The sequence below is a fragment of the Accipiter gentilis genome, chromosome 23 (genome assembly GCF_929443795.1).
Source record: "Accipiter gentilis chromosome 23, bAccGen1.1, whole genome shotgun sequence".
Lineage (NCBI taxonomy): Eukaryota > Metazoa > Chordata > Aves > Accipitriformes > Accipitridae > Astur > Astur gentilis.
Genome location: NC_064902.1, coordinates 4,523,875 through 4,536,992, shown reverse-complemented (window position 1 = coordinate 4,536,992; position 13,118 = coordinate 4,523,875). Strand labels below are relative to the sequence as shown.

At 57.7% G+C, this 13,118-nt stretch overlaps 3 protein-coding genes across 4 annotated transcripts in view; all 3 read right to left on the bottom strand.

The window, feature by feature from the left end:
- LOC126049965 (coiled-coil domain-containing protein 81-like) overlaps positions 1–13,118 on the bottom strand; it is a 76,839-nt gene that overhangs the window by 30,358 nt on the left and 33,363 nt on the right. The window contains exon 1 of one of the 2 annotated variants that reach the window (XM_049827144.1): positions 869–918. The exons of the other annotated variant lie outside the window; for it this stretch is intronic. The gene's annotated coding sequence lies outside the window, so the exon portion shown is untranslated. Of the gene's footprint in view, positions 1–868; positions 919–13,118 lie in introns of those variants that run through there. 2 annotated transcript variants of the gene reach the window in all.
- Positions 62–3,401, bottom strand: LOC126049901 (coiled-coil domain-containing protein 81-like). Its single transcript, XM_049827028.1, has 5 exons — positions 2,235–3,401; positions 1,432–1,493; positions 825–978; positions 315–571; positions 62–166 (listed from the first exon to the last, which is right to left on the bottom strand). Exons 1-5 carry the CDS (start codon positions 2,575–2,577, stop codon positions 62–64), a joined length of 921 nt encoding a protein of 306 aa, XP_049682985.1. The 5' UTR covers positions 2,578–3,401.
- Positions 9,262–12,755, bottom strand: LOC126049969 (outer dense fiber protein 3-like). Its single transcript, XM_049827149.1, has 6 exons — positions 12,524–12,755; positions 11,525–11,725; positions 11,203–11,304; positions 10,724–10,845; positions 10,155–10,295; positions 9,262–9,348 (listed from the first exon to the last, which is right to left on the bottom strand). Exons 1-6 carry the CDS (start codon positions 12,753–12,755, stop codon positions 9,262–9,264), a joined length of 885 nt encoding a protein of 294 aa, XP_049683106.1.

The following is a 13,118-nucleotide window of genomic DNA, read 5'->3' as shown; positions in this document are numbered from 1 at the left end:
CTCCTGCTCCAAAAGCAAGCCGCTTCTCCAAACCTCTCCGCCAAATCCTCCTCCATCAGCGTTAGCCCTTGCTCTGCTCTGGAGAAGCTGCACAGCCAACACTGAGACCGCGCAATAACACCGCGGGGCTTTTTGTAGGGCAAGGACCCAGAAGAAACTTTCTTTGCTAATGGAGAAGTCAGCGGGGGCAAGCACGGGGAAAGGTGTTTGACTGTCCTGCCACGTCCAGGCTGGCCAACGGCGACCGGGTTGCTCACCCTTCCTTAGGCTTCCCAAAGACACGGAAGCAGCCCTCAAAACCTCGAGCAACTTACAGAGTGAAGCAGCGCAATCCGGCTGGCCTTCCTCTCCAGCCCTGTGACGCAGTCAGAATAGAACCGCATGCACAGGAGGTCGTCGTTGCAGGACAGAACACCAATGTCCTTGAAGGTGAAGGAGAGGCGCTGCCCGTTCTTCAGCTGGGAAGAGTACAAGAGGATGGTCTCTTGCACGCAGTCCTTCACCACGTGCTGTGGGAAGGAGGTGGCTCGCGACAGCCGCTTGTAGTTCAGCGGCTTGATCTTGACGTTGCCTGCGAGGAAGAGGAACGTGGTCACTGTCACAGCAGGCCAAATTTCCACGTAAGATTCATAACAAAATGCCAGAGGGAAGGGTGCTCACAGAAACAGCCCTTGGGGAGCGGTTAGTTTTGGGGGAGCTCAAGCCACCCCCTGACCTTTAGAGGCAGTTCCCTACTTCTCCCAGCCCTTCCCAAAGAGCCGAGAGCACACGTTCCCCCCCCAGACATGGAGGGGGAAAGCGGAGGGTGGCCGCTGCTTTCTCACCGGGGATAACCACTGTGGGGAACGCGAGCTCCTGCAGACACAACACATCAAGCTCCAGTCGGAAGACGGGTCTTCGAACCACATACACCTCTTCTTTGCCCTGGAATTGCTCTTGGACCATAGCGAAGGTCCCGAGTCCTGCGACCAGGACACCCTGCCCAGGAAAAAGACAAAAAGGCTGATGAGCGAGTACTTCAGAGATGGGAAAAGTAAAAGCTTAGGAAAAGGCCTGTGTTCTCCATTTGTTTTCTTGCCCTCCTCAAAATATTCGCTAACATCCCTTGGCTAGAGAAGATCCCAGGCAATTCCAGCACAGGGAGGGAATACCCCTGGGACTGATTCCCAGGGATTATCCTTGGCGTGGCACCAGCATAATTGCCTGCCTCTCTGCTCGGCCTCTCCGCTCTGACCACAGCGACGGGTGAAGCCCTATCGTGTGCTGAATTCTTTCTCAGACTAGATCTGGACTTGGTTTCTCTCCCGGTTGACCAAGAAGCAGCTCTGGGCACACGGGCTTGTCTCAGTGTGCCGCCACGATGCTCAGGGAGGGCTCGCTTCCCGGGGTGCAGGCCCTCTGGGGCAAAGGGGGACCAAGACGCCAGCCTACCTTGTCCTGCTTCAGCTGTCCCAGGATGTACGCAGACACAGCATCCCAAATAGCCACAACCTCTGGAAAGCAAAGGAAAGAGGTGTCGGGCTCCGGGCCAGCCAGCTCACAGCCTCTCGGCAAGCTCCTCGCCCAGGGGTTGACAGATGCCAGCGTCCGCAAACAGCCCAGACAAACGCGGCCACGGCTGCGGAGCTGGGCTGTGCCCCAATTTCCGACTGCTAGCCGTACTCTGCTCCCGGGGCAGGGCTGGGGTACAAATGGGGATGTGGGAAGGGCTCAGGACAGGGGCTGTGGCCATCTAACCCCCAGAAAGCCTTGGCACCCCAGAGCCCAGGACGTGATCTGCCAGCATGGTGGCACAAGGGGGTCCCACGGGGAGGACGAGAGGTTCTCCCAAAGGAGACTTTGTTCAAGGGAAAGGGCTGATGTACAGCACAGGCATTTCCAGCCAGCTCGCGAGAGCCCTGTGGGAGCTGTAGCTGTCCCCCCCAGCCCCCGGGACGCAGAAGCCCTCTTCATCCCAGAGCCAGAACCCCACGAGGGGCCAGCTTCCAGGGAAAGCTGGCCCTGGATGGCCCCCCTCGCAAGGGGACGGAGCCATTCCCAGGGGAGCCTCAGGGCTCCGGACAGCACCAGGACCTGGTTGCCACGTCGTCCCCCGAGTCCAGTGGGACCCCCAGGCAGGGCTCTCGCAGCAGCCCCCAGCCCTGTCCAGTCACCCCCACAGCCCGGCAGCTGCAGCTTTTTCCAGAGGCCAGCCCCCGTGCAACCCCTCAGAATGGAATTCCCAAACCCCTTACCCTTGGTGGAGAGATGCAGGAGCGTGGGGAACAAGCTGCTGAGCTCCAAGCTGATGGCCACGGTGCAGCAGCCCTCCATCGCGCCTGCCGCTTGTCCTCCGCTCAGGAAAAGGGATGCTCTTCGCAGCTCCGTGCCCAAAACTCCTCTCCGACGTGCCCCTGCTACTCTGCCGGTCACAACGGGTCCCCCCAGCGCAGCCCCGCTGCCTCCCGATCCCGCTCCTGGCTGTGGAGCAGTTCTGAAGCGCAGCAGTGGGGAGCCCCTGAGCAGTGCCCAGCAGCGCCCAAGCCTCGCCGGGAAGTGCCGGCAGCGCTGGGGAGACCTCCCTGGGATGCGGGGCATCCCTCTGTGACATCAGCCCGCATCATTTGAAGGTGCATTATGACGCCAGCAGGGAGCCGGCACAGCTGGGGAGAGAGAAGATGGATTTCCCTTCTTGTCCTGGGAAGCAGTCATCCCCGTCCTCTCCGAGTTGCTCCGGCAGAGCTTGCCGCTACCTGTGCTGGGAATCGTTGGGATGAATAGCCTGGCTTAGCACTAGAAGCTAAAGGAGTTGAAGCCTCAGGCCGCGAGAGCTGAGCGAGAGTCAACTTTTTGATAAAGCTAATGCTGCTAACCCAGAACTAGCTGAAACTGGCAGATGGGAGCAGAATGAAGACGACCAAGGAAACGATTCCAAGAGAATGACATAACTTCAGAAGAATGCCAGCCCAGTGTGGAATAATTGCTGGAGGTGACTTATTGATATGTCCCCCCGCCTCTCTTAAGGGAAGGTGAGCCTCCACGGTGGAATACAGTGGATACGCACGGAATCTGTTCCATAATAATTCCCTAAGCAACATAACCTGCAACCTTAGATGTCAGCAACACGAGGGGAGCTTGGTGTGCTGACTCTGAGAAACAACACAGAGGGCGGAGCAGAGCGGAGACACCGTGGCCAGGCTCTGCAAAATCACCGCAGGGATGGGGAACTGGAACCACAGGAACAAGAATGGAAGGTTCCTGCATTGAATCCACTACAGCAAGGAGGCGAAACAATGGGGTTCTGTCAACGCTGTTGTCTTACTTCTGATTTGTAAGTGCCCAGCTCTGGAGTACTGACATGGAACTTTGCTCATTATAATAGCAAAACACACCTCTGTCCCAAAAGCTACCCGCCTCTAAGGTGCCACCACCCTTCACTGAGCATGTGCTCTGAATTTTCTCTAGCATAGGCCATTAAAAGTAAAGCGAGGAGATTTTACACCAATCATAACAAAGGTATGTATGACTAGAGTCACTCAAGCTCCACCTAAAAAGAAGAAAATAGTATAAAAGGGCTTAGAGAGGAGGAATGCTGGGGAAGATACCATCGTAGACAAGTCGGGAGGACATCGCTGACTTCTGGCATCAGTCAAGGGGCTGAACGTCTCTTCCCCACCCCCACCCCCAATGAGATGCCTACTGGGTGAGATTCGGACCCTCAGTTATACCGAGTGCTTCCCCAGGAAACTCAGAAATCTCTGTAGAGTTTTTCCATAATTTAGTGTGCTTGTAGTCGACTGCCTTATTATCTGCACGTGCTTTGCAGACAGTGTACGTATCACCGGCAATCCAAAAGAACCTGTACTCCTGTTGCTTTAATAAACTGTACTATTCATTAAAATCTAGCCGTGATAGCTCGTTGAACGTGACTAAACTGAAAGGACAGTGCACTATCAGTGCATCTGTAATCGTGACAGTTTAATAAATCGAACGTGACTGGACTTAGAGTGCTGAATTGTGCACCACTCAGAATCTAAGCCTGGCCGCCCCCAGCCCCTCTGATATCTGAGGACAAGCTGGAATGCACGGGGGTTTATTTTCTGCCAAACTTTGTTACGCTTTAATGCAACAGTCCCTTTGTCACCATCACTGTGTCACAGTCACCATGTCTCCTTGTCACCATCACCAGCACTGTGTCACCATCTCTGGCACCATCGCTGTGTCACCGTCACCATGTCACCATTACAGTCACTGTGTAACCATCACTGTGTCACTGTCACCATCACCATCGCTGTGTCACTGTCACCATGTCACCATCGCAATATCACCGACCCCACCATGCGGTACTGGGCCCTCTGGGAATGGGGACACCATCAGTGTCAGTGTGTCACCATCACCACCTCACAGTACCCATCCTGCTGATGGATGGCGGCACCGTCACCGTGCCACTGTCACCGTGTCACTGTCACCATCACCACCCCACGGTACTCGCCCTGCTGCCATATGGTGCCACCCACTGCCCTCCCAGTGCCCCCAGTGCCCCTCCGGTACTCCCCCAGTGCTCCCAGTGACCCCCATCCCCCCCTCAATCTCAACACCCCTGACCCCCTGTGACCCCCGTTGACCCCCCCGTCCACTGCCACGCAGGCGCTGGAGCGGCAGTTTGCAGAACAGTGGCGGGGGGGTTGCGGCGCTGCCAGTTTGAGTAAGGCTGGGGGCTGGTGCAGGGCTCTTACGGGCAGGACGTGGCCTGGGGGGTGTCCCTGCTGCAAGGCGGGGGGGTGGGGGGGGCATGGGGACAGGGATGGGACGGGGAGACCTGGGGGAGCCCTACGGCAAGGCAGGATTTGACAGTCCTCTCTCCAGCACTGAGGCAGGCATTGGGAAAGCATGGTGCTTGCCCCTGCATCAGTACCTTCATCTCACTCAGAGGTGGGGATACAGCACTGACCTTCCAGCACCAGGAATTGTCAGGTAGGCGGAATGATCCCCCCGTCCATCCAGCGCTGCAAAAAAGAACGCCTGCTTTCTAACACTCCAAAATTGAGCCTTAGAGAGTTTCTGAAGCGCCGACTTAACGGTAACAGTCTCAGTTAATCCCAGGAGCCACAGGCCCTGTACCTGCTGCCATCGCCTCCTCTCCATCAACTGTTTTCCAGCCTCTTCCACCTCACCCCAGCTCAGATGCTCAGGGCTGACGGGGGGCTGGCGACCCTCGGGGCAGCCGCAGGAACCGCTCCGGCCTTGGTTGTGGGGTTGTCCCTGGGGCTGGGCGCTCGGGCCCAGGGCTGGCGACCACGGAAGGGCCCGTGGGCCGTGAGGAATCCAGGTCCCCCCCAGCCCCGTCCACGCTGGGAGATACCTGCCCCTGCCCCTGCCCCTGCCCCTGCCCCTGGTCCTGGTCCTGGTCTTATCCCTATCCCTATCCCTATCCCTATCCCTATCCTTATCCCTATCCCTATCCGTATCCCTATCCCCCTCCTCGCCCCGGCTGCCCCCACCCCACCTCTCCTCCATTTCTCCTCAGGCTGCTCAGCCTCCCGCCCCCTCTATCTGTGACTGACAGCCAGCCTCCGGCTCCGCTGATTGGCTCAGCCGTGGCCAATGGCGCAGCTGTTGCCAGGCCGGCAGGGGCAGATGAGGCCTCTCCTCACAGAGCTGCCCCCTGCCGCTGGCGAGGGTGGACGGATGGATCCACGGAGGGATGTCCGTGACTTTTTCTCGGAATGCTGTCCCGGAGCCCAGCCAGAACTAAGGCCGTGCCTTCCCCACCCCGCTCTTCCCCCGCCTTGTTAGGTCTCCTTGTTGCCACCAGCTGGTTCCCAAGGCTGGGCCCGGTCCGCTCTCCTGCAAGCCAGGGCTGTGGCCTTGGCTTTTCGCCCTGCTCCCTCCCCTCAGCATCCTCAGCTCCACCACCTCAGGGTCACTGCAGCCAAGGCTGCTGCCGACTTTCAAATCCCCAACCAGTTCCTCCTTGTTCACCAGCACCAGGTCCAGCTCAGCACGTCTCCTTCTGGGTTCCTCCATCTCCTCTGGGTTCCTCCACCTTCTGGGTTCCTCCCTCTCCTCTGGGTTCCTCATCTCCTTCTGGGTTCCTCCCTCTCCTCTGGGTTCCTCCATCTCCTTCCGTGTTCCTCTATCATCAGCACCAGGTCCAGCAGAGCACCTCTCATGGGTTCTTCCATCTCCTTGTGGGTTCCTCCATCACCAGAACCAGGTCCAGCAGAGCACCTCTCCTTCTGGGTTCCTCCATCTTCTGGGTTCCTCCCTGTCCTTCTGGGTTCCTCCATCACCAGCACCACGTCCAGCAGAGCACCTCTCCTTCTGGGTTCCTCCATCTCCTCTGGGTTCCTCATCTCCTTCTGGGTTCCTCCCTCTCCTCTGGGTTCCTCCATCTCCTTCCGTGTTCCTCTATCACCAGCACCAGGTCCAGCAGAGCACCTCTCCTTCTGGCTTCCTCCATCTCCTCTGGGTTCCTCCCTCTCCTTCTGGGTTCCTCCATCACCAGCACCACGTCCAGCAGAGCACCTCTCCTTCTGGGTTCCTCCCTCTCCTTGCTTCCTCCATCACCCGTGCCAGGAACTGCACTCTAGAAGCGTTCTAGATTGCCTAAGCCCTGCTGGACCGTCCTTCCAGCAAGTACCAGGGTGGTTCAGGTCCCCCATGAGGACCAGGGCCTGTGAACGTGAGGCTTCCTTCTTTACTGGTTTGAAGAAGACCTCAGCTACCTCTTTCTCCTGAACAGGAGGTCTCTAGCAGATCCCTGCTAACACAGCAGCCATCTTGGTCTGTCTGCTGACCCTGAACCACAGGCTGGCTCCTGTCCCACCCCAAGCAGGAGGCAAGTACATCTCCTCGCCTTCCCGGCCGGTCCTTCCCGACAAGCTTGCGTCCCTCCACCGCAGCCCTCCCACGGTGCCATCTATCCACCACACCCCCATGGTCCTAGCATGGTCACAGCCCTGTAATCCCACGCAGATTCTGGCCCTGCGAGTGGTTCTCCACGTTGCGTGCGGGAGTGTGCGGGCACCAGCACCAGCTGTGCTGGTTTCCCTGGGAAGGGGGCGAGAGCCTCCTCCACCGTGCTACCTCTGTGTTGGGATGCGCGGGAGAGGGGCTGCACGTGTTTGTGCTGTGGGGTATGTGTGGACTTTACTCCCTCCTGCCCCTACGAGCCGTTCTGGGATCACGCACGGGGGGTGTGTAACCCCTTTAGACCATCACCAGGCACAGACTAGTCAGTACAGCCGGGAACAGCCCCAGAGCCCTTTATTTTGTATTTTTAGGTGGATCTGAGAAGCTGAGAAGCCTCCCAGCCCCTTTTTGCTACAGCCACTGCTACAGCCGTGATGCCCATTGACCGCCCCTGTCCACTGCCACACAGGCGCTGGAGCGGCAGTTTGCGGAGCAGTGGAGGGGGGTTGCGGCACTGCCAGTTTGAGTAAGGCTGGTGGCTGGTGCAGGGCTCCTACGGGCAGGATGTGGCCTGGGGCCATGGTGCTTGCCCCTGCATCAGCACCTTCATCTCACTCAGAGCTGGGGACACAGCACTGACCTTCCGGCACCAGGATTTTGTATCAGCCCTTTGGAAGCCCTGCCAAAGCATGTCCCAAATTCCCTGCTGGCAGGAGGCTCTCCTATAGACCCCTGCGGACCGAGCCTTCTCCAGACTTCTTCACCCCTAGGCTGGATGCTCTTCCCGACACCGGAGGACCGGGCCACTCTTCTATGCAGAGGCAGAGCTCCCTGGCACACTTCTACACACAACCATTGGCGCCTCATGCCCTGCCTGTCTCAGCAAAGAAGCACCCCTAAGATGGGAAGACACGCTTCAGGCCTGTTTGCTGCTGTCACTCTCACTCCTCTCGGTATCTACAGACTCCCAAGGGGTGCTTGGGCTCCTCTTTAATTAGGACATAAGCAGAGTCTTTGCCTATGTCTCAGGACGATGGGTGACGCCATCCAGGCCCCAAAATCACCTGCTGCGAGTCCTATACTGCACGGTGGCAACTGGTGGAACTGTCAGTCCCTGCTGTACCACTCAGGGCTGGGCTCACACCGCCAGATCCCACAGCTCCAGCTTTCCCCCTGGCTCCCACTTCCCAGATTGCCTTCATTGCAAGGCTGCCGTGCAGTCTGATGGAGCGAGCGAATATTGCGCGTGCTTTTGAAACCCCCCAGCAGGCAGGATGCCTTGGCATGGGCTGTGTCAAACAGCCATGCTCCTGGGATGCAGCCATCACCTTGGGCTGCAGGTTCCTCTCTTACTGCTCTCCCTGATGATCCACAGCCCAGCTACGAACCTCTCCGCTCGTGTGCTGGTGATAGTTGACCAGTACCATCACGGCCTGCGTCGCTCTTCCCGGGCCACTTGCTCTGCCCGGACGCCTGCTGCAGCTCTGCCATCCTGCGCAGGCTTCTGTCCTACTTGCCAAGAGGGGACGGAGCCATCGTCGTCTGCTGCCGCATCCTGCGACTCTCCTGCTTGGCTTCTCTCATGGAAGCAGAGCGCTGACTCCTGGCGCCGACGTCCTGTCATCACATGTCATCCTCAGATCCCGCCGGCAGCTGTGCCATGGATCAGCAGGTTCCTGGCCACCGTGGCCAACACCTCCTTGCAGTCAGGCATGGTCTTCTGTGCTCCTGCTGACCTCCACCCCTTCTTCTGCGATTTTTGTCTCCTCCATCCATTTACTCTATCTCCATTGATGATAGAGTTGTCCCCTCACTCTGGCCATTGGCAAGTGGGGCAGCACAGGAGTCTTTCCTGGGCCCTGAGCAAGAACGTGCACTTTTATAAGGTGACCCAGAGGACGCAACTGTCATCATGTCTGTTGGACTCCTTCTCCTCAACTGTTGTCGTTCTGGGGACTCGCCTGTGCTATTCAGCCCACGGCAAGAGGTCACGCCGAGCGGCTGTGTTTCTGGCTGCACCCTGGAGACAAGCCACCCGCGTGCACTGAAATTGGGGTGCCCAGGTGGGCTGTGTCCTCGGGGGCAAGCCTGTGCCTGCGGGACGCTCGGCCGTCGGGTGAGAGTGCGTGGGGAAGGGCCGGACTGCTTTCACGGGGCAGCGTTTAGCTGCGGTCAGGTGAAACGGTGCTGTCAGAGCTCTCTGCCTTGCTTGCGCTGTTGATCTCGCTGCTCTCCCCTCGACCTCATCTTGCAATGTTTGGCTGAGGCATAGACACAAAATGGGGACGGCCCATCGTCCTCACCCTCGCGCACCCCCTCTCTCCACAGCTGAAGGTGAACAGACCAGACCTTTGGGGGTATGTTGTTTTATTGCAGAGATAGTAGAGGAGTTGTGTAGAGGGAATGGCGGAGTCCAAAAGTGGGAGCAGGGGCCTGGGGCTTGATCAGCGTCACCTGGAAGGGGAAAAGCGAGAAGAAAAAAAGGTGACCGTGGTGCCTTGTTCGCAAGAAGACTTTTGTCTTCAGCAAAGGCCGTCTGGCATAACAAGTTGATGGCTGTGCATTTGCCGTTTGCCGTGCATTGCTGTGTGCGTGCCCGGGCACTTTCAGCTAACTCCCCCTGTGCCAGTGGCACGCTTGATGGAAACCTCCTGTGTGATCAGGACGTTTCTAAGGGTCTGCTGCTGTTACTGATTGGCATTTCTCCCTTTTTGGAGAGGCATATAAAGGCAAGAGAAAAAAAAAAAAGAGTTTAGGGGCACGTAAAATCCATCCCTCGAGCGTTTTCAGAGGGCCGCTCAAAGCAAAGAGCCTGTGTTTGACACAAAATGGAGCAACATGCCCACTCCGTCTGGCAGGGCAAGCTCATGGCTGGAGCATGGCTGCTCCAAGTCCAGAGCCTTTCTAGCTCCAGCCAGACTTTGCTAGACGCCGCTGCCCTCCCAGCTGATCCCCCCTGCGTGAGAAAGGTCTGCCCTTGGCTCCGCTTGTGCCTTCTGCAGCAGGGTGTCCTCCTGAAGAGCTTGTAATGTGTGAGCATGTGTCAGCACTGAGCGCCTGAGCTAGTGCAGAGGCAAAGATGTGTTCTTTGGCCTCACTCTGCTCGGCTTTGGGCCAAGGCAAGGGAGCAGGCCTGCTGTCCTGCGGTTTGTCACTCCAGTAAGGTGGTCTGGAGTTCTGAGAAGCCCCGTTGGAAGGGGCAGATGCTTAAGGGCTGGTTGTTGCAAAGCAGGGGAGGAGATTTGGGCAGGCTGCCTTACCTTTCCCGGGCAGTAGTCTGCCGGTCCTGGCTTCACTGTTTTGTCGCCTCCAATTCCGCTTTTGCTTCCCATCGTGTACACGGGAGCCCTTTTTTTGTAGGTGTCCACTTCCACCTTGGGGAATGCAGCAGGACCTGGCGTCTGTAAGAGAGGCAGGGAGGTTGTTGGGTACAAAAGGCAGCAAACAAGAACAACAAAAGTTGATTCTTGCTGGGTGCCCACGCAGGCTGCGCTAGTTGATCTGGCTGGCCAGAGAAGTGGTGTGAGAGGCACGGAGCGATTGGAACAAGGGCCCCTCCTGTTCCCCTGCAGAGAGGCAGATTTTGCAGGGGAGAGGGAGATTCCCATTACTGCCGATGAGTTTTGCCCCACCAAAACTGTTAGGGCTGGAAAGCGAGGGACTGCGGGTGTTGGCGTTGCTGTTGGCAGTAGGAGAGCCACGGGACCCACGGCTTCTTGGGTGCTGCTGCTGGTGCAGGGAAGTGGGCATGAAGAGAGGCTGCAGCAGGAGTCAGAGCCCTCCGGCCCTGAGGAGAGCAGCTGCGAGACAGCAGAGAAGTGTAGCTCACCTTGGCGAGGTCTTCAGCAAAGCTGTTGTGCTTACTCTTCCCTTTTATGGAGTAGCAGGGGCTGGCGTGGGTGTAGGCTGTGTTGGGTCCCACCAGCCTGGGCAGGGTGTAGGTGCCAGGACCTGGAAGGGGAACGGGAAGAGAGCGTGTGTGAGTCCGGCAGGGAGAGGAGCAGCGCCTGAGTGGGAGAGAAGCAGCCTGCCAAGCCTGCTGCAAGGAGCTTGAAGGATGTCTCGCCCCTCTCCCAACACCTCTGTCTTTTGTCGCACGTGGCGTGTGTCGGCAGCTCCAAGCCCGAGTTGCCGGTTCTTTTGTGGGATGGGAGGAGATGGTGCTCCGGGACATCAAGCAAGCTCGTCAAGAGACCCTTGCGCCCTGCTGTGTAGGCTTTTCGCTAGGCCTGTCAAAAAAGCTGCCCGGCAGGTTTTCTCTGGAGGACAGCGGGCTGCAAGCGTGTGTATTTCCCCGAGTTCCCTTACCTGGAGTTTCACTGGTTTTGAAGGCCTTGTGCCGGAAGGCCATGGACGGCGCCGGCGCGCATTTGTAGAGGTGTTGGTTGGCCTTGTCGGTGGAGTAGTCACCTAGGGAGAAGCAGAGAAAAGCAGGGAAGCTGGGCTCTCTTCCTCAAGCCAAAGAGGAAAGGTCAGGAGGAGGTGCTCAGCCACGTTTGCCTTCTGCCTGGAAACCTCTGAAGCTCCTTCGGGACGCGAGCTGATGGTTTTGTGCCCCAGTAGCACAGGGCAAAAAGGCAGGTGTGCTGCTTGTGTCGCCTGGAAGAAGTGCTGGAGAAATGGTACTCACTTGGTCCAGGGGTGACCTCGGTCGTTATCTTGGGAAGTCTGCCCATGTGCTGTGCCGGAGCCACGTACTTCCCGTTCCTGGTGATGGAGGGCTGGACGTAGTACCGAGGGCCCGGGGAGCAACTGTCTGTGCCGGGAGGTTTGGCCCTTTGGAAAGTGTACGCAGGGGCTTTGGTTTTGGTGGGATTGTGAACCAGGTAACCTAGGAAGAAAAGCCTGTGAAAGGACACCTGCCTGCAACTCCATAGTTAAAGCTAGTTTCTAAGTGGAGTAGCTGAAGTTGCCGGCCACAAGAATTTCCCTTCCTGTGTGGTTTTTGTCCTCCAAGAATGATACCGGCAGGCCAATACAATGGTACAATGACTTCCGGCAAGAACAGTGTAGGCACTGTGCAATTAATCAGAATACCACCAAAATGCAATTATTATGAAGTATTAAATCCCCAAACAGTTGCCACGCTAACTTAAAGCAGATGTAAAGATTGCCTCTATCACGTTTTGCTTTCCCGCAGCCCCAGTGGGAAAGAAATTGAAAACTTACTGCTACTATGGAGGAGGAGAGGAAGAAAGTGAAGGAGAAGAAGGTGGTGAAGGAGAAGGTGGTGTTGAAGGAGAAGAAGAGAAGATGAAAACGGGGGAGAAGAATAGGAAGAGAAGATGAAGTAGAATAGGAGAAGACGAAGAAGGAGGAGAAGAAGAGGAGAAGAGAAGGAGAAGAAAAAGAAGAGAAGAAGAAAAGGATGAGGTGGGAGCAGGAAGTTCAGAGCAAAGACAGAGAAGAAGCTTCCTCCTGTGCTGCTACGGCCACCTCTGTGCTCAGCAGAGTCCGGCAGCTCTTTTCCCGGCCTTTCCCCGGAGCAGCCTGAGCCTTCCTCTGGCCCACCTGCGTGCTTGCTGCAGCTGAGAGCATGGAGGCTTGGAGCAACGGGGAACGGAGCCGTGGCTGCTTGTCCCCCAGAGGCAGCGGATGTGGTGCACCCCGCTTGCGACGGTGGTTTTACCTGTTGTCCCGGGGATCGAGTACTTGGGTCCCGGGCTGGTGAACTGGGCCATGATGGGGCCGCGTGGGCGATGAGGTCTCCAGGTGCCCACCCAGGCTCCGTCCACGTCGGAGGCAGCTACTGAGCCTATGGCAAGAGCAGGAGAGTTGCCGAGGGGCTTCCCTGGCGGAGGCCCGGCGTGAAACCTCCCCGGGAGGAGCAGCAACGCTTCACCTTTCTCCATCTTGGCCATCGGACTGGGTGCGGATGAGCTTGTTGGCCGCTGCACCTCTCGGTCGCAGAGCACGGCGAGAGTGAGGGCAGGCAGCGATCGCGCAGGAGAGGTTGCGGTCTCGGCTGCCAGGTGGCCTTGGGGAGAGGCCTTGGCTCGTCACGGAGACGCCCAGTGACGTCATAGAGCTCCGGGCGCCTGTCGTATGGGCTGTTGCATCATACGGCTGATGGGGAGCTGGGGACGTCCAGCTGGCAGGGCCAGACCTTGATGAGGTCTGCACGGCAGAAACATGCAACGAGGGAAAAACTGGTGTGATTTCTGTGTTTAATCTGGCAGCCTTGTGTTCTTATACTGTTGGGCTGACCTGATAATAGGAATGTA

Bases quoted from the DNA above. Each gene is read 5' to 3' on its own strand.
- LOC126049901 (XM_049827028.1), bottom strand. From the start codon at position 2,577: ATGCCCCGCATCCCAGGGAGGTCTCCCCAGCGCTGCCGGCACTTCCCG. The intron at 979-1,431 runs GTAGGCTGGCGT...TTTCCTGGGCAG, and splicing joins GACAGCTGAAGCAGGACAAG to GGTGTCCTGGTCGCAGGACT. The intron at 167-314 runs GTAAGTTGCTCG...CTTCTCCATTAG, and splicing joins GGATTGCGCTGCTTCACTCT to CAAAGAAAGTTTCTTCTGGG.
- LOC126049969 (XM_049827149.1), bottom strand. From the start codon at position 12,755: ATGGCCAAGATGGAGAAAGGTGAAGCGTTGCTGCTCCTCCCGGGGAGG. The intron at 11,726-12,523 runs GTAAAACCACCG...TTTTCTTCCTAG, and splicing joins CTCGATCCCCGGGACAACAG to GTTACCTGGTTCACAATCCC. The intron at 11,305-11,524 runs GTGAGTACCATT...GCTTCTCCCTAG, and splicing joins CGAGGTCACCCCTGGACCAA to GTGACTACTCCACCGACAAG.